This window comes from Dendrobates tinctorius, unplaced genomic scaffold (assembly GCF_039654945.1).
Source record: "Dendrobates tinctorius isolate UK_male_01 unplaced genomic scaffold, ASM3965494v1 ptg000006l, whole genome shotgun sequence".
NCBI lineage: Eukaryota > Metazoa > Chordata > Amphibia > Anura > Dendrobatidae > Dendrobates > Dendrobates tinctorius.
In genome coordinates this window covers 3,675,567-3,702,896 of record NW_027361674.1, presented here as the reverse complement: position 1 = coordinate 3,702,896, position 27,330 = coordinate 3,675,567, and the positions used below count along the sequence as shown (strand labels likewise).

The following is a 27,330-nucleotide window of genomic DNA, read 5'->3' as shown; positions in this document are numbered from 1 at the left end:
GAGATGCAGATGTTATTTGCAGCATGAGACGGTGCATTATCATGCATGAAAATGATCTTGCTGCGGAAAGCACGGTTCTTCCTCTTGAACCATGGCAGGAAGTGCTGTTTTAGAAACTCCACATAGATTATGGAGTTCATCTTTACCCCTTCAGGGATCCTAAAGGGGCCGACAATCTGTCTCCCCATGATTCCAGCCCAAAACATTACTCAACCTGCTCCTTGTTGGCGCCTTAGCCGTGTTTTCATGGGGTGTCCATCAACCAGCCATCTTCCACTCCATCCATCTGGACCATCGAACGTTGCACGGTACTCATCGGTGAACAAAACAGTTTGGAAGTCAGTCTTCATGTATCGTTTGGCCCACTTGAGCCATTTCTGCGTGTGTGCAGTGGATAGAGGTGGTCGACAGGACGGCTTACGCACAGCTGCAAACCTCTGAAGGACCCTGCATCTTGTTGTTCGGGGGACGCTGGAGGCACCAGCAGCTTCAAAAACTTGTCTGCTGCTATGACAAGGCATTTTTGCAGCTGCCCTTTTAACCTGACGCAATTGCCTGTTGGAAAGAGTCCTCAATTTTTCCTTTTCAGCACGCACAAGTGTGTGCTGGGAATCAGCTACATACTTCTTGATTGTGCGATGATCACGATGAAGTGTCTTGGCAATGTTGATTGTAGTCATGCCTTGACCTAAATACTCCACAATTTGTTGCTTCTCAGCAGCCAACACATCCTTTTTCTTTCCCATTTTGGCAAAAAATGTAGGCTGCTTAATAATGTGGAACAGCCTTCTTAAGTAGCCTTGCCTTTATTTGGACACAACTGCCAAACTAATTTGCACAGGTATCTGCAATTGCTTTCAGTGATATAAAGAGCCCTGACACACATCACCATCAATGAGTTTAAATGACAAACAAAAAAATTCTAACCTTATCACTCCTAAACTCTTTTTGCATAATAATTTGGAAGACAGTTTAAATGTTAGGACCATTTGGATTCTACAGCCTCTGTGTCACTGCACATAGACTGCATAATGAGTTTCCAGTGACCTCATTAATACGACAGAGCCCATGACCCTTATCTCTCTAAATTATGGATGGCTCTGTAGACAGCAGATTATCAGTGGGCTCCCTATGTACAGTGATACGTAAAGGTTGTAGAAGACAATTTGTTCAATCTTTTTAATCAAACCCTAGTGAGAAACTTATTTTTATCCAAAAACACATGCATTTATATAAAAATAAAATGTATTTCTTTTTGTAAAATTGCGTATAGCACCACTATTTTACATAGTGCGACTTGCAAAGAATTATGAAGAAAAAATAAATATAATTTTTCCCCAAAAGTTAGAGCACATGCCTGACTACAGCTCTAATTCATTTGGTAATGGACGGTCAGAGAAAGCAGAGTACGGCGCTAGGGCAGTCCAATAGAGAATGAATAGAGCGGCATTCATGTTTAGTTCAGTTCTGGGCACCAGTTTATAGAAAGCATGCCCCCAGAGCTAGAAAAGGTGGAAAGATGACCCACAAAAGTGATAAGGGGCGTGGAGAATCTTAGTAATGAGGAAAGACTAAAAGAATAAATAATATTTAGTCTTGAGAAGTGACGTCTAAAAGGAGGACATGATTAACTTGTACAAGTACGAAAGTGCCCAATACTGTAAGGGTGTGTGCACAACGCTGCGGATTCTGCTGCGGTTCCGGTCCTGCAAATCCGCAGCAGTTTTTGCTGCGGTGTACAGTACCATCATTTTCAATGGAAAACAATAACCGCAGTGCACACGGTGCGGATTTTTCCGTGCGGATTTGCTGCAGTTTCTAATCCGCAGCATGTCACTTCCTTGTGCGGAAACCGCAGCAGTTTTACACCTGCTCCATTACCAGGTGTCAAACCGCAGGCTAACCCGCAAATAAACCGCAGGTCTTTTGACCTGCGGATTTTGCAAAATCCGCGCTGAAAAATCCGCAGCATGTGCACACACCCTAATTCTTCGTGGCAGCAGCATAAACACATTGCTCGCGTCCCCCAATGAAGGAACTGAGAAAACGGCTCATACAAAAAGCATGTTACATGTAAAATCCCCTCAAAATATAAGAGGGTATTTCCCTCAGTTTGGAGAACGAAAGATTCAATCCCCAGGAGACAAGGCTTTGTTATTAATCTGTGGAACAGTCTACCTCATGAGCCAGTCAATAAATCAATAAAATGAATGAGTGATTCAATAAAGCAAGAACAGGCCATGCTTGGTGAAGCGGAGTTTTCTACATAGCATCCATAAGCTTTTTAAAAAATAAAGAAATGGGACAACACTATTGACTAAATATCAAAAATGACCATCAGGTCTCCTGTAAGAGCCGCTGCTTCATGTCTTACCAAGTGAAATAACGAACAGTGCTTATTGTTACAGGCATAGGGAAGAAACATTAAGCCAAAGCACAAAAATAGAAAATACAACGATTCACGCATCCCTATAAAGCGACCATACTGTCTATAATGCTTACTGCGTGTCCCACTTTTCTGTGTCTGTCAACCATTTTAACGACTTGCTCCCAACAGCTATATTCGTCAGATATTTCATCCTTCATTAAATTCCACCAATAAAACCTTTTCTCTGGTTTATCCTCTTCTAGTAAGTAATAATCCCCTGCTTATGTTATCACTCAACTCAAAAGCAACCGGCCTTAATATCACAAGCTCAGGATTTCAGAAGAGGATATTGTCACATTATGCAGGGAGCGATCATGCAAATATTTAACTAAAAAGTGTAGATAAACAGGAAAATTAAAATAAATTATTGAATCCACAAATTATAAATTAACTGAATGCTGATGTTTGGTATAAATTAACTGAATGCTCTCCTTTACTTTCATGGTGGTAAGTTAACCTGAAAGATATAAATATATATACTAGCTTAAGAGTCCGGCGCTGTCCGGGCATAGTAACTAACTGCCGTCCCGCTCTCTCCCTACGCAGCCCGGCTTGCCATCCCCGCTATCTCCCTCCGAAACACCCAGCTCTCCATCCGCCGTCCAGCATTCTCCCTCCGCAGCCCCCTTCTCGACTGGCCAACCCTACCTCTCCCTCAGCAGTCCCGCTGTCTGCCTCAGCAGCTCAGTTCTCCATCCACCGTCACACGCTCTCTCCTTCCGCAGCGCCCCACTTTCCAATCGCCGTCCCCCATTTTCCCTCCACAGCCCTCCTCCACTGGCCTCCCGCTCTCTCCCTCCGCAGCCCCACTCACCACTGGCCGTCCCGCCCTCACACTCCGCAGCCCCGCTCTCCACTGGCCGTCCTGCTCTCCACCGCAGCAGCCCAGCTCTCCCATCACGCTCTCTCCTTCCGCAGCCACATTCTCCAATCACCACCCTCCCTCCACAGCACGTCTCCACGGCCGTCCAGCTCTTTCCCTCCACAGCCCCGCTCTCCACGCTTCGTCCTGCTCCATCCCTCCGTCCTCACAGCCTCCACTCTCCACCCGCGTCCCGAACGGTCCCTCAGCAACCCCGCTCAAGTGGGCATAGCTTGATACATACATACATATATATATATATATATATATATATATATATATATATATATATATATATATATATATATATATATATATATATATACATATACACACACATACACATACATACACATACATACATACACATATACACACACACACAAATTTTTTTAAACAGGGACCTTTTTGAACAGGGTTTGTGCAAATTGATTCATTAAAAACAAGGAACCGGTCCAGAGGCCACAACGCTGACTGCCGGAGAGGAGCCCTGAGAGTCAACTCCTGCCCGACACCATTCGTGGCTCTCTTTTTATTAGGATAATAAAAAGTTGAACCGGAAATACCATTAAGAGGAAGGTCCAAGGGCCGCCATACAGTGTTCAGTGACACTGCCACTGGACCAGGTCCTTACAAATCAATTCACACCATCAACTGACAAGTCCTTATTAGAGGGGCTGTCTAAAGCCTATGGAAATCCACGACAAGAGCCATAATGGTGACGTCCATCTACACAACATGTAACCCCTGCAGGCAACCACTAAAATCAGCAATGATGCTGAGGTAGATCACACAAGAGCACCGAGGCCAGTGATTGGCTGCAGATGTCACCTGTTGATAACTGGGCATCACCAACTGCGACCCTGTGATCAAAGACCAGCGGATTTTCTCAAATTACCAAATGGGCATTACTTATCTTCAAAGTACTACCTACCGATGTCCTTTTGTTTAATTGACAACGCCTTTATGTCTACAAGTCAGTCTTTTAAAAAACATACAGACTTAAAACGTAAGACCAGAGTCCTCCATTTCCCCTCATATGTGTGGCTATGACGAAAAAGAATTTGTAAGGAACCTTAGCATAGTTTGTGCATGGCTGCTCCAAATAAACAGAGGTCAGTAACTTGCAGCACTTCAATTCTTGTGACACTACAACTTTCAGCATGCCTTGCGATTATCAGGACTTCCTGTAGGACTGCACGTTGCGGAGCTCTGTTCTAGAGGATGTAAATCTCTTCTCATACGATAATCCCACATGTACAGATATCTCTAGTACAGAGTCGTGCACCCCTAGTATAAGTAGCACAGATCTGTCCACACAACACAAAAGTATCTACCTCATCAATAAAAATGTGAGTGAATTCAGCCAAGCTTTTAGCAACCACTATCTTCTGCAGGAGAACCCCAGTGGTCATGTACATGAGGCGGGTGTCAGCTGATGCCTTTTTTTCTAGGGAGACCTTTAAAAGAAGAATAAAATACAAAAAAAAAAGGATTTCAAAAAGGTGAATTCACACACAGATTTAGGAGAAGAAAAAAAAAAACAACACACAATTCCCAGTCTCTGGAAGGTGGGGTCTTTGCAAATTCAGTGTATAAAGTTTGGAAAGATATGTTAAAACCAATCATTTTCAAAAATGTCAAAGATTTTTTGTACAACTTGAGTCATACATTTATGGTATATCCATATGAAGGACTCATTTGTGGAGGACTAGCATCCATCTCAGGAAAGGGGCTACGTCTTGCGCCGATATCAATGGAGGGGTCGTGCCTGGGATGTACAGTTCTTTCTCAGTATACTTGCATGGGAGTTGCAAAAACTGCTGAGCAAATGTAGAAAATATAAATACACATAATACTACCCAAAAACACACCTGATAGCCTACTATCCCACTCAGAGGCCATTTTCTCTCCTTGCTGATCCACGTGGCAATGCTGCGAGCAGCAATCTTCCGGGGCTGAGTCACTACTACATTGCAGTAGGCAGAGCGCTGCATGTGGTAATCCAGAATATACTGAGGCAGTTGTGTACTCTTTCCGCTTCCAGTTGCTCCATGTATGATCACAACTGAATTGCTCTCAATTAAAGTGATTAGCTAAATAGAAGAAAAAAAATGAGGCTCTTAGCCAATAACTGGTAAGCTTAATTTTGCCACCTTAAAACTAGACAAAGTTAACATATGGCCAATAGTCTCAATCCACAACTAAGGAAATTCGTTCCTACAACTCAATGGTGCACAGGTATGGTCTTGGACGATCAGATGGGGCGCGTTGGGTCTCTCTGCTACCTGATCTGACGTTGGGTATGTAACTATCCGACAATAGGAAGTTAAAGTGCATGTGCCCAGTAAATGAGAATACAGTAGGGCACATGCAGGATATCTGCCAGACATCGGGCTAATGACTACCACTGTGCCATCTGGTGAAAAGTGGTGACTCTCCACATAAAGTGTCATACCAGCACACACCCTTTTACTTCTTAAAGATTTACTATGAGAAAGGGGTTTGTTTTGTTTTGATCTCCATCGCCTGTAGTTCCTATAATGTAAAATGTCAGCCAATCCCACTTGACTCTTACCTCTTCTCTGTTCTTTAATATGGGCAATTCAGGATATTTGACCTCGGTCTCAGACATGGGCATCTTATCCACGTTAGACTGCGGGCGGAGGGGGCCTGATAAGACAAGTTTTTACAAAGAAGATAAAAGTAAAATATTTTTCAAGTCCATATGTAAAACAACAGTGAAAAGACATTTTTGGCATTTCATGGTTTATCTGTTATTCCCAACAGAAGGCGTTAACATTTCCTTGTGATCCTGTAGGGATGCACATCACGGACAAGCTGGATGGCAAAACCCAGCTGTCAATTTACTCCTAAATCTCGAGGAGGAAGAGAAATAGTACAACATAGAATTAAAAATAAATGACCATTTGCTACATGAGGAAAGTCCAGAGACTATAATGGCTATTAGCAGCTTCTCAAGTGATATCAGATCCCCAGTGACCCACAGAATGAAGGGGTCACAGTTGGAGCTCTGCAACCCCATTTCCATTTTACTAAGAGGATCTCCGAGTTCAAGCTTTTCCCCTCTAAATCAAAGTATTTGGGGCTAAAAAATAATTTTTGCAATTGGGCTTCATTTATAATTTTTAACCACTCGGCATTTGCAGACTTAATTTTCCGGTTTCGTCAATTTTGATGGTGATCTGTGGTCATAAAGCTGAGAGGAGCTCAGAAAGACAAAAAGATACAAACGCGCCATAAGATTGCCATGGCAGGCATGCTGACGGATTACGTCAGTCCACACGCATTCAGCAACCACCAGTAGACAAGGCAAACTGGGCAACATTTTGAAATAAATCCAAATTTCAAAAATAATTTTTAGCTAAAACTACACACATACAAATAAGAATGAACAATATCCCCATATTAGAACACCTTTAACACCAAATATTCCATTCTTTCCCTGGGTTTGTTCATTTTTCACCAACTTTTTAGTGTCCGTCCTCGGTTCATCCTGTAAATTGATGCTCATGTCGGTTCTGGCGGTGAGTTTGTTCAAATGCTGTCCATGTACTCAAGAAATACGAGACATTTAGATTTGGGGCTGTATCTCCGACTGAACGTCTAGTAAATCCGCAGCTACCGGTTATTTTGATAAACATCCATCCAATCCAATTTAACATTACTGGGGATCGAACACGCATGAATAAATTCAGTCTTGTGTCAGAAGGGTAGGATGCTCCAGGAAAAAAAAAAATCTAGGAGTCCTTCTGGCAAACATCAACATGTTACAATGTAAGACTTGGTATTTCCACATGACTTGACAATGTTCAGGGAAAGCACAAGCTGTTAGCAAGGTATGTTCTTCACACATACAGCACATTTACAATTATATCCATAAAGAAAAGGTTTTTTTAGGACCCATCCTTAAATGTTAACTGCAACGTTTAATTTACTTACATTTTGCTTCTCAACTGAAAAATGGAAAAACTTGTCAAAATCAAAAATTTTCATCCACTCTACTGCTGTCAAGTCCTTTATTTAGCGAATTGGTCTGCAAAATCTAACACACATCCGTCAGACCTTCTGTTCACGGCTCTGGCACCATTCTGTTCTCCCCCTGCATTCTTTTATGGAAGAGGGACTGATATAGTCCACACTGGCGTAAGAGGAGGGAATATAAGAAAAAACTCATAGCCAGACGAGAACTAAAATGGATCGTGAAGTTGGGAAAAGTGAAACCTGATCGTCTAAATGAAGCTCTGAATTTTGCGCCTTTTTTGTAAAGAGATCATGAGGATGATCAAAATGTACAACCCCCTCCAGCTATATCTTTTTAACTGGTTGTGTGTTTTATATGTTTTTAATATGTTTTGTATTCTCTTTTCAGTCTCCTGTGGTGTCATGGACTCCATAATTGGCATAATTGATTCTTACATTAGTTCTACCTTGTATGACAAAGACAAAATGACTTAAGATTTCGTGCCTGAATACGATCCTGTGGATATAAGGATAAAACAGTGGGCATGAAATTATACTGGATGATACTATTACGAATGAACCCCACTAGAATTTATATCTTATCGATCCTTAATGTAGTGATGAAAACATGAGGCGGAAATTAAATCTTTCATGCTGGTTGGGTTGTGATGCGCACGCGCCATCTTGCCTGCTGCAGCTGCCACATCCGGCAACACGGCGCCCTCGGTGCGCGACTGGGGGCCATGACAACTGCTGTGCTCCTGCTCACGTGCGCAGTGACGCCTGACCGGGTTACGTGCGCGCAGTGTTGCCAGCCACGGGTTGCATGCGCCACAATTGTACAACCAATCGGCAGCCGGTCAAATGATACACGTGACCGTTTACTATGGATACGAAAGGTCCTGCAGGGGACCAATACAGCACCTCAACTTGAGAAAGCATGGCGTAATAGTGGTGAAACGTGCGTCAGGGTTGTGCAGTGTTGTGTGCCCCAGTACTTGATAAGATTACCCTTGTCCAAATACAATGAATGCCAGCATGATGGCTTTACTAATAATTGTGGTTTGTGTTTTGGGATCTTAGAACCGGGAACCATGTCTTTTTGAACAATGTGGTATGTGCACAATGGAATTATACAATACTAGTATAACCTTCCTATAAAAGACATGTTTTCACGGTTATAGCAGCCAAACTGCCAGGGTTCATCTTACCTTTTGATGATTATATAGATTACAATGTGGAAATATGGTGGTACATGGTACTGAGTAGTAGTAGTTTTGGCTTCCATTGTCATTGAGGACATCATTAAATCACAAGTATGTTATTCCTCCAGTCCCTAGGACTACATCAGAGCCTCAGATTATATTTTTCTTTCTAGATAAGAAGCCTTAGGGCACTCTATTTTGCTCCTGTACTTGAGTACCGGTTACATGGGTCTCAACTTCAGACAGCCAATTTCATATGGATTTGATTTGTGATGGCAGAAGCCTTCTTTGAAAAGAGCAATGTTCGGCCCCTTCAAGCTACCGCTCTTTCCACCAAGGCGGTCAGGCATCAGGTTTTAATTCCCCATATTCTGTCAACATACACAGGATCGTTTCCATGGTCAGCATTGAAGCCAGCTTGGATGACAGGTTACTGCAGGCCACTCTGTGCTACATTGTCGACATGGTCCGCTGTTTCTTGGTCTGTGCTAGGATGTCCCATGGTACCATGTCCCCCAATGTAGGCAATGAGAAAGGGATTTTACAGCAAGTATAAAAAAAGGCCATTTTACCACTGCCACAGAAATTCTAATAAGGATATATTAGTAAGTTGCCTATACAATAGACATTTGTAAAAACTGTCCTCTATAACTATGGCCGTGTGAACAGATACTTTGGACACTAGTGACATTTTAGGATATCAATTTCTGTTTTAGACCTTGGGGTAGTTAAGGGGAATCAACAATGGGACCCCCGATTATGGGATATTTATGGTGTACCCTGACAACATGCTTTAAATGTCCTAGATGTCCCCCCCCCCCCCTTTTTTAAAGAGTGCTCCATTTGGGATTGTCCTGATAAACTAGAACACAAGTGTGCAAGATCATACTATAATCACACACTGCAAATCTACTGATACATTTTCTGCAATCGCCTATTGATTTGTCTGGGGTTTGCAGAAATCCACGGACATGTGAAGACATAACCCCAAATAGAATTACATGTATGTGTTAGAGTAGATCTGCTCTATGTCAACACACCTTACGAGCCCCTTGTTCTGATGGTTCACCCTAGGCTGATCCACGCATTACATGGACACCATGACTGGACTCACCTTGCAACAACTAATTGCAACACTGGTTACGAGAAAAGGAAAACTTGTGCTCTTGAAAGACTCCTGTAGGGCTTCAAGCTCCATCACTACATTCCCTGCAGGAATTGTTCAACTACATGTATGAACAATTTGCCCAAGGGCTCAGCAAACTTTCTAAACGCTGAGCAATGAAAATTCTAAATAAAATAGGCTAACTGCTAGGAGGGGGCAACCATTTTTCACTTTTGCCACATGAGGGCTTATTTTGCTGGACAAGTTTTAGTCTTGAATAATGCAATTCATTTTACATCTGAAGACCCGCATTGGCTTCAAAAGTATACTAACACGGCAGATGTGGGAGGCCATTAGCTGCCAAAACAACCCATAAAGCACGCGATTATAACACGGTGCAGACAGGCATCAGAAACAAACCCCCTTTATCGTTTTTAACTGCTTAAATGCCATCACGATTGATAGCAATTTATATTGTAGCAGTCGGTGCAAGCATTTACTCAGGTGCCGATTTAGATCCTGAGCCGGTTAAACACGGCTTAGAAGATCTGCCTAAAATACAATGTGAAATACACGACAAGCAGTGAAACAGGGATTTTTGTGATAAACTCACAGTAAAATCATTTTCTCCGAGATGCTCATTGGGGGACACAGATACTGTGGGTGTATGCTTCTGCCGCTTGGAGGCTGACACTAAGTGAAAAAAAGAGGTTAGCTCCTCCTCCGCCGTATACACCCTCGCCCCTATTGCAGGCGGAAATCAGTTTGGTGCCCAAGCAGTAGGAGGACAACAAAATCAGCATTAATACAGGTACATGTCCAGAAAAAAGACTACCCTTATATCACATAAATAAATGCGTATAAATTAAACAAAATAGAAGCCAACTTGGCTAATAGGGTGGGTGCTGTGTCCCCCAATGAGCGTCTCGGAGAAAAGGATTTTACGGTGAGTTATCACAAAAATCCATGTTTCTGCTTCGCCTCATTGGGGGACACAGATACTGTGGGACGTCCTAAAGCAGTCCCTGGGTGGGAGATTGACTCACCAATCCAAGCTACATGCGCCTCTTGCTTAAAGGTGCGCCACCGCTGCTTGAAAAATCCTTCTACCCAGGCTCACATCCGCCGAGGCCAGAGTATGGATATTATAATGTTAGGCAAATGTGTGCAGGGTGGACCAGGTTGCTGCCTTGCAAACCTGTTCCGTCGAAGCATGGTGCCCAAGAGGCGCCCACTGCCCGAGTAGAGAGCGCTCTGATCCCTGCTGGAATCAGCCTGCCTCTAACGCGGTAGGACTCCTGATTCAACGGCCATGCCGTCAAACACAGGGCCCTTGAGTTCGGGTGGCAAATCGGCCCTTAAGAAAGTAGATCTGGGCGCTCTGGCAGTCGCCAAGTAACGTCGGCGAGCAGCTGCATTAGATCTGCGTACCACGCTCGGCAGGGCCAGTCCGGGGCCAGCAGAATCGTCGGAACCCCTTCCGTCTTGATCTTTTTGATGACTCTCGGGAGTAGTGGCAGTGGGGGAAATAGATATGGGAGGCGGAACTGGTTCCATGGCAGAACCAACGCATCCACAGCGATTGCTTGCGGGTCCCTGGCCCGCACGACATATGTGGGCACCTTGGCGTTCACTCTGGACGCCATCAGGTCCACATCCGGAGTTCCCCACAGTTGACAAAACCGCTGGAAGACCTCGGGATGTAGTGACCACTCTCCGAACGCAAGACCCTGCCGGCTGAGCAAGTCTGCCGCTCAATTTTCCACGCCCGGAATGTGGACTGCCAAAATCACCGAGTGGTTTGCTTCGGCCCACTGAAGAACGAGCTCCCCCTCTGGTTGCTCTGCTGCGGGTGCCCCCCTGATGATTTATGCAAGCCACCGCCGTGGCGTTGTCCGACTTAATCCAGACAGGGCGACCTGCTAGAAACTGAAGAAACTTCTGCAGCGCCAGCCGAATTGCTCGTATCTTCAATAAGTTGATCGGGAGGCGTGCCTCCTGTGGTGACCACCGTCCCTGGGTCGTGTGGTGGCAAAACACCGCTCCCCAGCCGAGGAGACTGGCGTCGGTTGTTATCACCAACCAATGGTCTGGGGGGGGGGGGGGAAGGGTTTCTCCTGGGTCAGAGAGGAACTGGTTATCCACCATCCGAGCGACCGTCTGACTTGAGAGGACAGTCGGCACCGCCGATCGAGCGTGAAAGGATTCTTGTCCCAGGCTGACAAGAGAGCGTGCTGCAGGGGGTGAAAATGGAACTGGGCGAACGGTATTGCTTCCATTGCTGCCACCATTCTTCCTAGAATCCTCATCCCGAAACGAATGGTATGAGGGACTGGTTTGCGAAGAGTCCGAACTCCCTGCCGGAGAGCTAGGGCTTTTTCCTGAGGGAGAATTACCAACCCTCGGCAAGTGTGGAAGACCATTCCCAAGAAGGAAATCCTCTGATCTGGCACAAGGGATGACTTCTTCGCATTGACCAACCACCCTAAGCGGGCAAGAGTATCTAGCGTGATGTTGACATTTTCCTCCTCGCATGCCCGTATTGAAGGGCCCTTTATCAATAGGTCGTCCAAGTAAGGCAAGACGACTATGACTCGAGAATGCAATATGGCCATGACAACTGCCTTAACCTTTGTGAACACTCTGGGAGCCGTGGCTAACCCGAAAGATAGCGCCACAAACTGAAAATGTTGACCGTTGATGGCGAAACGCAGGAACCTTTGATGAGGAGGAAAGATGGGAATATGCAGATATGCGTCCTGGATGTCGACCGAGGACAAGTATTCTCCCTGCTCCATGGCCGATATGACTGAACGGAGAGACTACATCCGGAAATGTCTGATCCTGATGAATTTGTTCGGAAGCTTCAGGTCCAAAACAGGTCTGACAGACCAGTCCTTTTTGGGAACCGCAAACAGGTTGGAATAGAAGCCTTGAGCCCTTTCGTGCTCTGGCATGGGAACAATGACCCCGTTGCGCTGGAGCGATTCGATGGCTCCCAACAGAGCTCTTGCCTGGGTATCCACCCTGGGAAGACGAGAAAGAAAAAACCGTTTTGGAGGGTTTCTGACAAACTATTTTGTAACCTGAGGCCACCAACTCCTTTACCCACGCGTCGTCTGCGACACTGAACCAGACGTGGCGAAACCAGAGTAGTCGGCCGCCCACCTTGCTGGTGTCGTCTGGTAAACGCCTCGAGTCATTTGGCTGACGATCTTTGGGATCTGGATCCCCTCGATCTGGGCTGTTGAGTACGCATTCTCCCCAATGGGTTGGTTCTATGTGAGACCGGCCGCTCCCTATCCTGGTTGGGGCGGCCTGAAATGGCGGAATTGGCCGCTGTGGTCCACCCGGGGTTGCGAAAGGCCCGAAAACGTGCCTGAAAAGGGCGGTGAAAAGGTGGTTTGACTTTTTGTTGAGGGAGAAAACCACTCTATCCTCCTGTGGAATCGGAGATAAGTTGATCTAACTTCTCCCCAAATAGACAGCCGCACTGATAGGGCAGGGAAGTCAAGGACTTCTCAGAAGTAGAATCGTCCCGCCATGTCCTTAACCATAGAGCTCTTCTGCTAGAAATTGTGTTAGCAGCAGCAAGTGCTGAGCAATTGGCCTCATCCAAAGATGCATTGATTACGTAGACTCCGGCCATCGCGATCTGACTCGCAATCTCCGATATCGCTAAAGGTAGCTCTTGCTCCTGCGCGACCTTGTTTAATGATTCTGACCATGAGATCATGGCCTTGGCTACCCAAGTTGCTGCAAACGAGGGAGAGAGCGCCGATTCAGACGCCTCATATACTGAGCGAGCTAAGCTCTCTATGAGGCGATCCGTGGGATCCTTAATTGAGGAACCACTAGGTACGGATAACAGAGTTTTAGTGGCTAGGCGTGACACCAGTGGATCCACCATCGGAGATTCCGTCCATTTTTTACAGAGGTCCGATGCAAATGGATACCTTGCTTCGAGTGCCTTTTGACCCGAGAAACGCCTGTCTGGTCGTTCCCCGTGTCACTGCACCATGTCCTCAAACTCAGGGTGAGAGGAAAAAAATTCTGTGCGGCCGCTTCACTCGCTTAAACGCCACCTCATACCCTGTAGCCGCTGCGGGATCATCCTCAATCCCCAAGGTCTGATTGACGGCTTCTTTGAGGCTGTCCACTGTCTCACGTGACCCTGGAGCACCCAGGTCAAGGGTCTCGTCTGAGTCGAAATCTGAGGTCTGCTCACTATCAACCTGTAGCGTGGCCTCTCAGGCAGCACTTACCCCAGTCCTGTGCCCCCACGTTCCTGGACGCCTCCACACCAAAATCGCGCGTCACCAGTTGTGGGGCGGGCCGCCAGCATATAAACTGCTCCAGGGGCGGTACTTCCAGCTCTGCGGCATAGCCGCGGTCCGAAGCCAGGGACTAAATTTAGCCACCGCCGCCCAGGCCGGAAGTGACGCGCAGCCCGGAGGCGGAACTTCCGGCCGCGGCCTAGCTCCAGCTAAAGCCGCTGCCTCAATTTATCTCCTGCCCGGGGGGGAGAACGGGAGGGACGCGGACCTTCCATGGCACCGCAAAAACAGGCACTACTTACCGGCGCGGGCTGCTCCACACCGCGCTCTCCACCTGCAGCCACGCTCAGCCAAGAATGGCTGGTGGCATCCGCCGGCTAAGGGCTGCAGCCCCGGATCTTCGCTGCAGGAGCCCTCCCAGGCCCTCTCCTCACGGACGATCCTCTTCAGCTTCCCAGATCAGGTATGTGAGGGGGGCCTTGGGGGGGGGGGGGGGAGAAAAAAAAAAATAAAAAAAATCAAAAAAAAAAAAAATCGGACGGTGCAGGCACCCTAGCTCCATCTAACCCCTTCAGGGGGTGAGGAGAGGGACCGTCCGCCGCCTTGCAGCACTGCAGTCTAAGCATTGGTGGAGCAGTGGGGGCCGCACGGACTAGTCTTGTGCCTCTGTACAGCCCATGGTTTCAAAACCTAGGGGTGGTCAGGGCTTAGTCCGGCATCGTGTCCCACGTCGCGGGAGAGGGACACTCGCACGTACTCGCCCGTTGTTGGTTTGGGGAAATTGGACCCTTTCAATAGGATCCGTTGCCCGTCTAATCTTAATGGAAAAAAGTCTGGAGCAAAAAAACAGACGTGTGCCTCCATGGACACTAAGCAAAAAACTGATTTCCGCCCACAATAGGGGCGAGGGTGTATACAGCGGAGGAGCTAAGCTCTTTTTTCACTTAGTGTCAGCCTCCAAGCGGCAGAAGCATACACCCACAGTATCTGTGTCCCCAATGAAGCGAAGGAGAAAATACGACACTATTATTAATTTTGGCAGTCTTGGTAAATTGCATATGGGCCATGACTTGTTTGTACAGAGAGAATACCTGGGTGTTTACTGCCATCCCTGGCGCATCTCTGCATCTCCTGATCTTCCTGGTGCCTGAACTCCGCAATATAAGAGACTTCATATTGTGTCCTGGGAAAGAGAAGCACAAAACACTGAAATTACACAAGCCACACGCCGCAACCTTCAGTTACAGCAAATATTACTGTAAATAAACTCACAGGGGAACTGATGAGTAAGGCTGGAGGAGATTTCTTTTCCTCCTTCGTTGAAGGATTATTACATTGCACCGTGGAAATAAACTGTCTATTCGTTGCATGTCAAAGTGTTGCTGAATCGCTTCCAGGCATTTTGTTTAATTGCTCTTATTGATAGAGAGCAAATGTGACACCGTGAACAATCGGATGTGCCCGGATCCCACTCAGCAATGGAGATCAGATTATTTACCATGCAACACTCCAACCAGGGAAAATGTATGAAAGTGTATTTAAAGTGTGAACTCTATCTAAAAGGATGGGGGAGGGATGTCGAAACTGGACTTTCATTGCTCTCCCAATAAACTGTTCTTATCCCACTTCCAAGACCAATGAGCAACAATCATAGGGGTTATCAAGCAGCAAAGGTCAGTCAGTGCAGAGCCACACAAGGAAAACCTAGCATTGCTGCAATAGTTAAGAGGGCATCAAAGTGGTTGAGCATAAAAGAGGCTCTACCTGTCACAACACTGGCATCCTTATGTGCACACAATGCCTTTTAAACTCCGAGGCAGCCACTAAGATTTCCCAGGTAAAGTTGTTCCAATGTTTGAATATCCGGCTACTGCTCTATCCTGACATTTCAGAGTCCCTTTATTGGGATCATCGGAGGTCCCCAGTGGTCACAGCCCACCACTTTTTATTTGAATAGGTGAAAAGACCAGCTGCATTTACACTAAAAGAGAATTGTGAATGAACATGCTTAACCCCTTTATCCCCAAGGGTGGTTTGCACATTAATGACAGGGAAAATTTTTACAATTCTGACCACTGTCCCTTTATGAGGTAATAACTCTGGAACGCTTCCATAGATCCCAGTGATTATGACATTGTTTTCTCGTGACATATTGTACTTGATGTTACTGGTAAAATTTCTTTGATATGATTTGCGTTTATTGGTGGCAAAAAAAGGAAATTTGGTGACATTTTTCAAGTTTGAGTTTTCATGCCCTTTAGGCTGTGTGCCCACATTGCTTTTTTTAAGCGTTTCCGCAGCGCTTTTAGACGCGTGTTTCTGCAGCGGAAACGCTTAAAGGGAAGGTGCCATCCAAAAAAAAATTTTCAGCAATTGAAAAAATGTAAAGAATTAATGTTTACATGTTCTTAAAAAATATATCATTTGCTTTTAATTTTGTAAAATATGAAAAATAATTTTAAAAAGTTTGGCATTTCCACTTGTTAACACTAGGGGGAGCAGATACTAAAATTTGGCACAAAAACCTAGTGTACAACTAGCTCACATTACTGTCCTGCAGTAATTATGGGTGTACAGTGTCCATGATGTTTGATTTTGATATATGATCATGCCCTAAAATGGACACTGTATGGGCGGAATCTGTTGACATGGGTGTGGTGTCACTCCTCTCCTCCCCTACTGGGTGCTTGCTAAGGGAAAAGAGAGGATGACATTTAGGAACACAGTGAGCAGCCATTTTGATGGGGCCTGCAAAGTTACTGACTGTCTTTGCATGTAAAGTCTGGATCAGAACAGGCCATCAATCACCAGAAATGTTTCCTGGATTTCTGTGGAGTAGACAAGACGACGGTCCATCCATGTGTATAAAACACAGCGCTCTATGTACAATCCCTGGCACCGAACAGGGTGCCCCCCACAGACCAGCACACTGCTCTCCTGAAATACTCTGTGCTGCTGTCACCCTGCTCCTTCCTCCATATATCAGGCCCCTGTCACCTCGCTTTCACACATCGCCAGTACGGGATCTGAGGAGAGGAATGGGGTCTTCAGTCACCGAGGATGGCAGGCAGCAAGGATTCTGGGAGCAGGGTGACAGCAGCACAAAGTATTTCAGGAGAGCAGTGTGCTGGTCTATGGGGAGCACAGAGGGAGATATATGGTGGAGGGAGCATGGTGACAGCAGCACAGAGTATTTCAGGAGAGCAGTGTGCTGGTCTATGGGGGGCACACAAAGATATATGGTAGAGGGAGCAGAGTGACAGCAGCACACAGTATTTCAGGAGAGCAGTGCGCTGGTCTATGGGGGGCACAGAGGGGGAGGAGCAGGGAGACAGCAGCACAGAAATCCAGGAAACATTTCTGCTGATTGATGGCCTGTTCTGATCCAGACTTTGCATGCAGAGACCCCATTCCCCTCCTCAGATCCTGTCCTGGCGATGTGTGAAAGCGAGGCGACAGGCGCAGTCCGGTGTGACGCTGGGAAGCAGGCTGGGGGGAATGGAGCCATACAGTAACGATAAAAATGAGACCCCTCTCTTCAGCTGCTTCACCAGCACTCCCCTGACTGCACCTATTACCCCTGACCCGTGTGCAGGTGCTCAGCCAGAACCACCCTAGAATGGGTCCCCTTTTAGCAGATCACAAATAATACCGCCATATACTTCACACACAATGCCGCCATATAGGTCATACACAATACCACCATGTAAATCACACATAAAACCAGCAGGGTGACAGCAGCACAGAGTATTAAAGGAGAGCAGTATCACACGGCAGAGAATTAGATACACGGCTCAGCAGACAGTATCACACAGGAGAGGATTAGTTACACGGCTCAGCAGACAGTATCACACAGGAGAGGATTAGTTACACGGCTCAGCAGTCAGTATCACACAGGATAGGATTAGATACATGGCTCAGCAGTCAGTATCACACAGGAGAGGATTAGATACACGGCTCAGCAGACAGTATCACACAGGAAAGGATTAGATACACGGCTCAGCAGTCAGTATCACACAAGAGAAGATTAGATACACGGTTCAGCAGTCAGTATCACACAGGAGAGGATTAGATACACGGCTCAGCAGACTATCACACGAGAGGATTAGATACACGGCTCAGCAGTCAGTATCACACGAGAGGATTAGATACACGGGTCAGCAGTCAGTATCACACAAGAGAGGATTAGATACACGGTTCAGCAGTCAGTATCACACAGAAGAGGATTAGATACACGGCTCAGCAGACTATCACACAGGAGAGGATTAGATACACGGCTCAGCAGTCAGTATCACACAGGAGAGGATTAGATACACGGTTCAGCAGTCAGTATCACACAGGAGAGGATTAGATACACGGTTCAGCAGTCAGTATCACACAGGGGAGGATTAGATACAAGGTTCAGCAGTCAGTATCACAGGAGACAGTATTACAGATATGCCCACACTGGTGAAACTTCCAGCCCCCCCAATTATACACTAGACTATGGGCTGTATATGTCACTGTCCTCCTCAGACAGCCATAAAATCTCTCATAAAAGCAAAGGTGTCAGATTACCAGAGATCACTGGGGCTGTGTGTGAGGAGGCGGAGACAGAGCAGGAGGACAGTGGAGCTGGAGCAGGAAGCACAGTGCAGAAAGTCGAGCTCAGCAGATAGCTCTGGGCTACAGTAAAATGGCGCCCAGCCACACCTACAGCAGTGAATGGTGCAGCCCACAGGGGCGTGCCCAGTTCTCTGCTAATGAGGCTGCATGGTGGGGTCGGGAGACAGACCGCAGTCTCCTATGTCCAGGGACGGCCATATTTGCAGACTGTATGAGTCCTCCACAGATCTGCAAATCAAGATGGCAGCGCCCAGTGGCTACATTAAAACATTATTACAAACAAACCATAAATCCTGGTTAGTACAACATTTGCTTTAACAACATGTTTTGTTACTTACTCTTTTTTTGCAAATTATATAAAAATTGCGGCACCTTTCCTTTAAGAAAAGCATCCCATGTTATCATAAATGAATCCGCACATGTTGTGCTAATGGTGCGTTTTTGTCCGCTGCGAAACGCTTAGCAGAAAAAAACTCATTCATACAATTGTATTGCAAAAACGCTTAGGAAAACGCATGCTAAAACGCTTAACAAAAGCGTAAGAAACGCTTACAAAAGCACTTCATAAAACGCATGCGTTTTACCGGGAAGAGGGTGTGTGCTTCGGCTCACGAATATTCTGCTTCAAAAAAGCAACGTGGGCACATAGCCTAAATCACAGAGATATGGCACACAAAATAATAACATTTCCCATATGTTTACTTTACATCAGCACAATTATGGAACCAAATTTTATTTTGTTAGGAAGTTAAGGTTTAGGGTTGACCAGCGATTTCTCATTTTTACACCACCATTTTTTTGTTTTATTATTTAGGGACCACATCACATTTGAAGTCACTTTGAGGGGGTCTATATGATAGAAAATACCCAAAAGTGACACCATTCCTAAAACTGCACCCCTCTCAAGGTGCTCAAAACCACATTCAAGAAGTTTATTAACCCTTCAGGTGCTTCACCGGAATTTTTTGAATGTTTAAAAAAAAAAAAAAAAATGAACATTTAACTTTTTTTCACAAAAACATTACCTCAGGTCCAATTTTTTTAATTTTTCCAAGGGTAACAGGAGAAATTGGACTCCAAAAGTTATTGTGCAATTTGTCCTGAGAACGGCGATACCCCATATGTGGGGGTAAATTACTGTTTGGGCGCATGGCAGAGCTCGGAAGAGAAGAAGCGCAGTTTGACTTTTTCAACTCAGAGTTGGCTGGAATTGAGATTGGACGCCATCTCGCCTCTGGAGAGCCCATGATGTGCCTGAACAGTGGAAACCCCACCCCAATTCTAACTCCAGCGCTAACCCCAACACACCTCTAACCCTAATCCCTACCCTAACCATAACCTCAAACCTAAAATTGATAAAGCAGTTTTATTCTTTGTATTAGTACAATTACAGCGATATCTCATTTATATATTTTATGTTTCGGCGCTTTTATACAATAAAAAATTTTATATAAAAAATTATTTTTGCATCGCCTTATTCCGCGAGCTATAACTTTTTCCGCTGATGACACTGTATGGTGGCATTTTTTCGCGGGACAAGATGACGTTTTCAGCATTACCAAGTTTATTTATATCCGTCTTTTTGATTGCATGCTATTCAACTTTTTGCTCGGCGGTATGATAAACCATTATTTTTTGCCTTTTTTTTAAGGGGTTCACTAAAGGGGTTAACTAGTGGGACAGTTTTATAGGGCGGGTCGTTACAGATGCGACGATACTAAATATTTGTTCTTTGTTTACATAAAGAAATGAATTTATTGGGAGAATATTTTTTTCTTTATTTAGGTTTTTTTTAAATTATTTTTACACTTTTTTATTTTATTCCTTTTTTACTACGTCCCAGGGTGGGACATTACTACAGTGTCAGATTGCTGATCTGACACTTTGCAGAGCACGGTGTCAGATCACAGTGCAGGAGGCATTCCGGTGCCTGCTCTCAGCAGGCACTGTCAAGCCACCTCCCTGCAGGACCTGGAAGAACCCCGCAGTCATCTTAGACCTGGGGGCCTGCAGGCAGGAGGCCGTCGGAACGAGATCACATCGCGCTGTTCTGAGGGTCTCAGGGAAGCACGCAAGGAGCCACCTCCCTGCGCGATTATTCCCTATGCCCCCGTCACACTGCGATCATGTTTTATCGCAGTGTGCTGGGTGTTTAAGTGATAACACCCGGACGCGATCAGCTGCGCTCCCCCCGTGAGAACGGCTGATCGCGATGACGTACTATTCCATCCACGGTCATACGGGTCCGGGTCACCTGGACGGGATAGTACGTCATGATAGAAAGGGGTTAAAAACCTTCCTGTCATGATTATCTTTCTGTTCAAACAGACTGATTATCACCCAATGAACGAGAAAAAAAAAAAATAGTAATTATTTTTGCACAGCGCAAAAAATAAAATATCATTTTAGCCAGTATATCATCCTGCCGAAAATCATAGCAGCCACCAATCATTTATATACCACTCAGTGTGTATCATTTACTTTGGTTTGCCCAGGTAAACAGGATATTTAACAGCCGCCGATCAGTAAAGGTTTAACAAACGTGGTCATATCCTGCAAACCGTTGGTCTGCATCAGCCATCATGTGCCTTTAACAGCCGCGGGTGTTAATCCGTTAAATCCCACTGTCATATCTCTGACCGTGGCATTTAACACACGCCGGTGGGAAGGAGGCGCTAGTCCACCTGTCCATTAGCGTGCCAGTGACATGATCGCGTGGCACCTTTGAGTTTTGGGTCTGCTGATGACCCACATGACTCCTTTAGCTGGCATTCATAGGAGATCAGGATTTTCACTATAAATAGTAATGCATGTACACTACCGTTCCAAATTTTGGGGTCACCCAGACAATTTTCCAGAAAAACTCCTACTTTTAATAATCAATGAGTTGCCAGATTAATTTAAAATTTAGTCCAGACATTACCAGCACCAAAGCAACCACAGATCATCACATTACCTCCACCATGCTTGACAGATGGCATCAGGCACTCTTCCAGCATCTTTTCAGTTGTTCTGCGTCTAACAAACGTTCTTCTGTGTAATCCAAACACCTCCAACATGGATTTGTCTGTCCATAACACTTTTTACTAATCTTCCTCTGTCCATTGTCTGTTCTTTTGCCCATATTTATCTTTTCCTTTTATTAGCCAGTCTCAGATATGGCTTTTCCTTTGCCACTCTGCCCTGAAGGCCAGCATCCCGGAGTCGCCTCTTGACTGTAGACGTTGACACTGGCGATTTGCGTGTACTGTTTAATGAAGCTGTCAGTTGAGGACCTGTGAGGCGTCCATTTCTCAAACTACAGACTAATGTACTTGCCTTGCTGCTCAGTTGTGCAGCGGAGCCTCCCACTTCTCTTTCTACTCTGGTTAGAGCCTGTATGTGCTCTCCTCTGAAAGGAGTAGTACACACCATTGCAGGAAATCTTCAGTTTCTTGGCAATTTCTCACACGGAATAGCCTTCATTTCTGAGAACAAGAATAGACTGTCGAGTTTCACATGAAAGTTCTTTTTTCTGGCCATTTTGAGAGTTTAATGGAACCAACAAATGTAATGCTCCAGATTCTCAACTAGCTCAAAGGAAGGTCAGGTTTATAGCTTCTCTAATCAGCCAAACTGTTCTCAGCTGTGCTAACATACTTGCACAAGGGTTTTCAATGGTATTCTAAACATCCATTAGCCCTCCTTACACAGTTAGCAAACACAAAGTACCATAAGAACACTGGAGTGATGATTGATGGAAATGGGCCTCTATACACCTATGAAGATATTGCATTACAAAGGGTTTGCAGCTAGAATAGTCATTTACCACATTCACAATGTATAGAGCGTATTTCTGAAATATTTAATGTTAGCTTCATAGGAAAAAAAAAAAAAAATAGTCTTACCGGTAATTCAGTTTCTAAGAACCTCACATGACAGCATGAGATTGCCTCTTTGCCCTGATGGGGGACAGGAAACACAGAGGTTAAAAGGCCCTCCCACTTGCCAGTGACTTATAACTGAAATCATACCACCGGTTTACCTTCTGAATCCCAGATTTTTTTTATACAGGAATATAGGGAGGGAATTAGCGCTGTCGTGGAAGGTTCCTAGAAACCGAATTACCGGTAAAACTAATTCTATTTTCTCTAGTCACCTTCCACGACAGCATACGGAGGAATACCAACTAATTCGGCACTTAGGGTGGGACAACGGCCTGGAGTACTTTCCGGCCAAAGACTATGTCCTTATTGGACGATACGGTTTGGAGACAGTATATAGTGAAGATCATGCTGCCGCCCTGCAGATACGCCTGCTTTTTTTGTCCAGGAGACAGATGTGGACCTGGTTGAGTGGGCCTTGACCACCACTGGGGGGGGGGGGGGGAACTTATTTTGAACGAGATATGCGTCTGCTATAGCTCTTTTTATCCAATTAGAGAGAGTGCTCTTTGCCACCTTTTTCCCCTTATTTTGACCGGACAGATGGACAAACAAATTCTGATCAACTCTCCAGTAGTGTAGGACAATGCGTCGGACATTGAGTGTGGGGAATTTTTCCTCCTTCGGGTTTGCTGGGTTTTGGCAAAAAGATGGTAGGACAATTTTTTGGGAACGGTTGAAATCAGAGACTACTTTTGGAAGAAAGGAAGGGTCAAGACGAAGGACTATCGAGTAGTCTCTAATTAATAAATAAGGCTCCCTTATCGATAGGACTTGCAGCTCTCCTATCCTTCTAGCTGTGGTTATAGCCACCAAGAAAGCCGTCTTGTATGCAAGAATTTGGGGAGAACAGGAAGACAAAGGTTTAACTGGTGGACCTGTGAGCCCCTGGAGCACCAAGTTAAGATCCCATGAGGGAACTTTCTCTTAGCATTCATTCTGAGGGCCGATGTCATGAATCTTTTGATCCAACGATGAACAGCTAGATCCTGGTCAAAGACCGAGCTGAGAGCAGAGACCTGGACCTTTAGGGTACTAGGCCCAAGACCGATCTCTAGGCTTTTTTTGTAAAAAATCTAGGATTTGTGAAATATTCGGGTGAAGTGGATCCGGTAGGTTAGGGAGACAGAAAGATGAAAATTTATTCCAGACCTTATTGTAGATAGCGGTTACTGGCTTTCTGGATCTCTGTAGAGTAGCAATTACTGGGTCCGATAACCCCTTGGCTCTCAGCACTTGGGCTTCAGTAACCACGCAGCTAGATTCCACTTTTGAGGATCCAAGTGATGAATAGGCCCCTGTGAGAGGTCTACTTCTACTGATAACTGAACCAGGCCTTCTACCTGCAGTTCGATGATCAGGTTGAACCAACTTCTTTTCGGCCATAACAGGGCTAGCCAGATAGTTGGGGTCCGGTCCTCTCGGATTTTCCGTAGCACTTTCGCCAGGATCGGAATTGGTGGAAACGCATAGGCCAAGTGAAAGCCCCAATTCTGGGCTAAGGCATTTACTCCCCTGGAACTGTTTAGGAAGAAGGCTTCGACCTGTGCGTTTTGGCGACATGCAAAAAGATCTATTTCTGGTAGGCCCCATCTGTCTGCCAGTATTTTGAAGCTCCGTCTGTTCAGGCTCCATTCCCCCGGATGGATGTCTTGGCGACTTAGATAGTCCACCTGGATGTTGGAAGAGCCTTTCAAATGGACTGCTGTCAGAGACAGTAGGTGCTTTTCAGCCCAACAGAATATTCAAGTGGAAATATTTCTTAGGTTGTTAAACCTTGTACTGCCCTGATGCTAGATATGAGCAACTGCAGTCATGTTGTCCGAATATATTCGGATGTGCTGTCCAGTGATCTGGTGACCTGCTGCCAGAAGGGCCTCCTCTACAGCCTTCAACTCTCTGAAATTGGATGACTTTTCATGACTCCCCATAGCTCCTCCTGCTGGCATCGGACATAACTGTAGTCAGTGGGACCTGAGTCCAGCTCACACCTCTGTGGAGGGTTTTTGGAATTTATCCACCATGCCAGGGAGGCTCTTACCCGACCCGGCGTGTGTATTCTTCTGTTCAGAGTACTGGGAAGACCTTCCAGTTTCTTAAAACATGAGCTTGAAGGACTCTGGAGTGGGCTTGTGCCCATGCTACCAATTGGATACAGGCCGTCATGGAGCCTAAAACCGACATGCCCTCCCAAAGTGTAGGGGACCTCGTGACCCTGAATCTCGGGACCTCTGCTATTAAGGTCAGACGGTGGTAGTCTCGAAGAAAAGACATTTGTTTTGCCGAGTCCAGAAGTACTCCCAGGAATTTCCTGGTTTTGGAGGGCTGCAGCTTTGACTTCTTCTAATTCGGAATCCACCCCAGAGACCTTAGTCTATCAAGAGTCTTTGATACATGAAATTCTTCGGTTGCCTTGGTAGAGGCTACTATCAGTAAGTCGACCAGGTAAGGCACTATACAGGCGCCTTGACTCAGGATAAAGGACACCACCTCCGCCATTACTTGGAGAAGACTCTTGGCACTGAGGAGATGCCAAATGGAAGGATGTTGAACTGATAGTGCGCCACCTGCCGGCTCCCCTGTACCGCAAACCTGAGGTATTTTCTGTGTCTCAGGTGGATTGGGACATGGAAGTAGGCATCCTTCTAGTCCATGGTTGTTATAAAGAAGTGAGGCCCGATCAGAGGAATGGCTGATCTTACTGATTCCATCTTGAATTTGTGGTATTTTACATGTTGATTCAGTCCCTTCTGGAGTTATAATGATGGGAGCCTCGCCTGAGGGCTTGTTTACCAGGGATCAACGGGGAGTAGTGGCCCAGGCCCCATTCTGATTCTGGAACCGGGGAGATCGCGCTTGATTTCACAAGGTCTCAGACCTACTAGGCAGTGTTGTTTGGTCTCTTGGAGCTGGGAGGTGACTTTCAGACCGTGTGGAGGGGAGGCAATAAGCTATCAATAGACCATCCTTGATGACATTGAGGAGCCAGTGACAACTGGTGATGGCCTGCCACTGATTAACATATCTTGAGAGTCCCCCCCCACCCCCACCGGGTCGTAGTCATTGCTTCTCCTGTTGAGGCTGCTGTTGCTGAGGGACGAGAATATTTTTCCCCCTACCTTTAGCATAGCTCCCGGTCTTACCCTTCCCCCTTATTGTGAGGCCTGAGGTTTTGAGGTACAAAAAAAAATGCTTTTTGGAGGGTTTTTGTTCCGGAAGAGCTTTTGTCTTGTCAGTGACTTTTTCTAGAATCTCATCTAGAGCGGGCCCAAAAACATACTCTCCCTTAAAGGGTATGGCAGATAATTTGACTTTGGAGGTGATATCACCGCTTCATATTTTGAGCCAGAGAGCTCTCCTAGCTGAGTTGGATTGTACAAGCGATCTGGCGGCAACTCTGATGGATTCCATGGAGCAGGGAGTCCAGCAGTTCACCCCTAGAGGTACCCTGGGATATGGGTTTCTAATTCCTCTAACCAGTGGGAGAGAGCTCTGGCCACGCAGGTGGAGGCTATGTTATCATTTAAGGCAGAAGTAGATGTCTCCCAAAACTTCAGGAGGCTCTCTTTCTGTCCATTGGATCTTTTAATTGTGAGGAATCTTCAAAAGGGAGAGCGGTTCTTTTGGCAATCCTTGCCACCTGTACACCAACCTTGGGAATGTCCCATCTAATTTAATCACCCTCCAGGGGAAATCTATGTTTCAGAACTTGAGGGGGTGCTGAGGCGCTTCTCTGGCAGTTCCCACTCCTGAGAAGTCATGTCAAGTACATTAGCATGCACCGGGAACCCTATACGCTTCCGTGATTTTAGTCCGTCAAACATCTGGTCTTGAATGGACTGAGGCTCTGACTCCTCTTTCGGCCCCATACTGCTGCGTACGGCAGATACCAGCTCCTCAACATAGTCAGAGGAAAAAAGGTATTTCCTGGTTTCAGGGGCCTTAGGTGATACCGGTTCTTCCCATCTATCAGAGGATGATGTGTAGGACAGGTCTGATTCAGACTCCTCAAATTGTATTTTCCTCTTCTTTCCTGGGGAAGGGGGTGGTGTGGGTGGAGGGGTAAAAGCCGCCAGGGAGGACTGCACCTCTTGTTTGACCAGTGAGCGAATATCTTCCAAAAGGGAGGGTTGCTCTGCTCCAACTACTTTCTCAATGCATGTCAGGCAGAGATTTTTATCCCATAGTGAGGGTAGCTTTATATTACAGATGGCGCACTTTTTTCTGTTAGTGGCTTTGGGGGTAGACTTGTCTCCCTAAAGTAAGGGAGAGAGGTATCAGAGGAAAAACCCCTATAGAGCTATCCTCCCTGCGTACAACTTACTGTAGCAGAGGCAGCGCTGGGGCTCTGCAGACGCAGGGCATGAAGTGCCTTCCCTGTTGGTAGGGTACTTAGTCTTACCTCTGTGGCAACTTTGGGCAGGTTTACAAGGCGGTGGTAGACTTATCTCCCAGCCCCTCCCCCCTCCTGGGTCCACGTGCAGGTCGGTCCAGCGTCCACGAGCACCGCTTAGTCCCCCCAGCAGATAGCTGGAAGTACGGGTGCGTTCCAGTTTGGAACGCAAGTCCCAGAAGTGACAAGCGCGCTCCACTGACGTCACCTCCGGGACGCCGAGACGTGCACATAGAGTGGGAGAAGACCGGGGAGCTCCGGGAGGCCCCCAGTCGGGATTCTTGGCCTGTCCTGCCCTCGTGGGGGCACAGGAAGGCCAGGAGGGGGTCCCGAGGCCCTGCGAGCGGGAACGACGGGAGCAGCCTGGAGGTGGCACGGAGCGACCACCGCTGCCTGGCAATACAGGCACAGCCTGTGAAGAAATGAGGTACTGCAGTCGCCGGCCACCACAGCACACGGAGACCTCTCCCTGCCTCATGGGGAGCAGGAAAGACACTGGCAAGTGGGAGGGCCTTTTAACCTGTGTTTCCTGTCCCCATCAGGGTAAA

At 46.2% G+C, this 27,330-nt stretch overlaps 1 protein-coding gene across 2 annotated transcripts in view; it reads right to left on the bottom strand.

Annotated features, from left to right (window-relative positions):
• TDRD9 (tudor domain containing 9) overlaps nt 1–27,330 on the bottom strand; it is a 320,208-nt gene that overhangs the window by 252,951 nt on the left and 39,927 nt on the right. Inside the window, exons 1-5 of one of the 2 annotated variants that reach the window (XM_073570208.1) lie at nt 15,134–15,257; nt 14,953–15,044; nt 5,869–5,963; nt 5,165–5,386; nt 4,628–4,750 (exon numbers count right to left, since the gene is read on the bottom strand). In XM_073570208.1, coding sequence (XP_073426309.1) covers nt 4,628–4,750; nt 5,165–5,386; nt 5,869–5,963; nt 14,953–15,044; nt 15,134–15,231 — 630 coding nt within the window. In that variant the 5' untranslated portion in view covers nt 15,232–15,257. Of the gene's footprint in view, nt 1–4,627; nt 4,751–5,164; nt 5,387–5,868; nt 5,964–14,952; nt 15,045–15,133; nt 15,258–27,330 lie in introns of those variants that run through there. The other variant, XM_073570199.1, reaches the window with a different exon arrangement.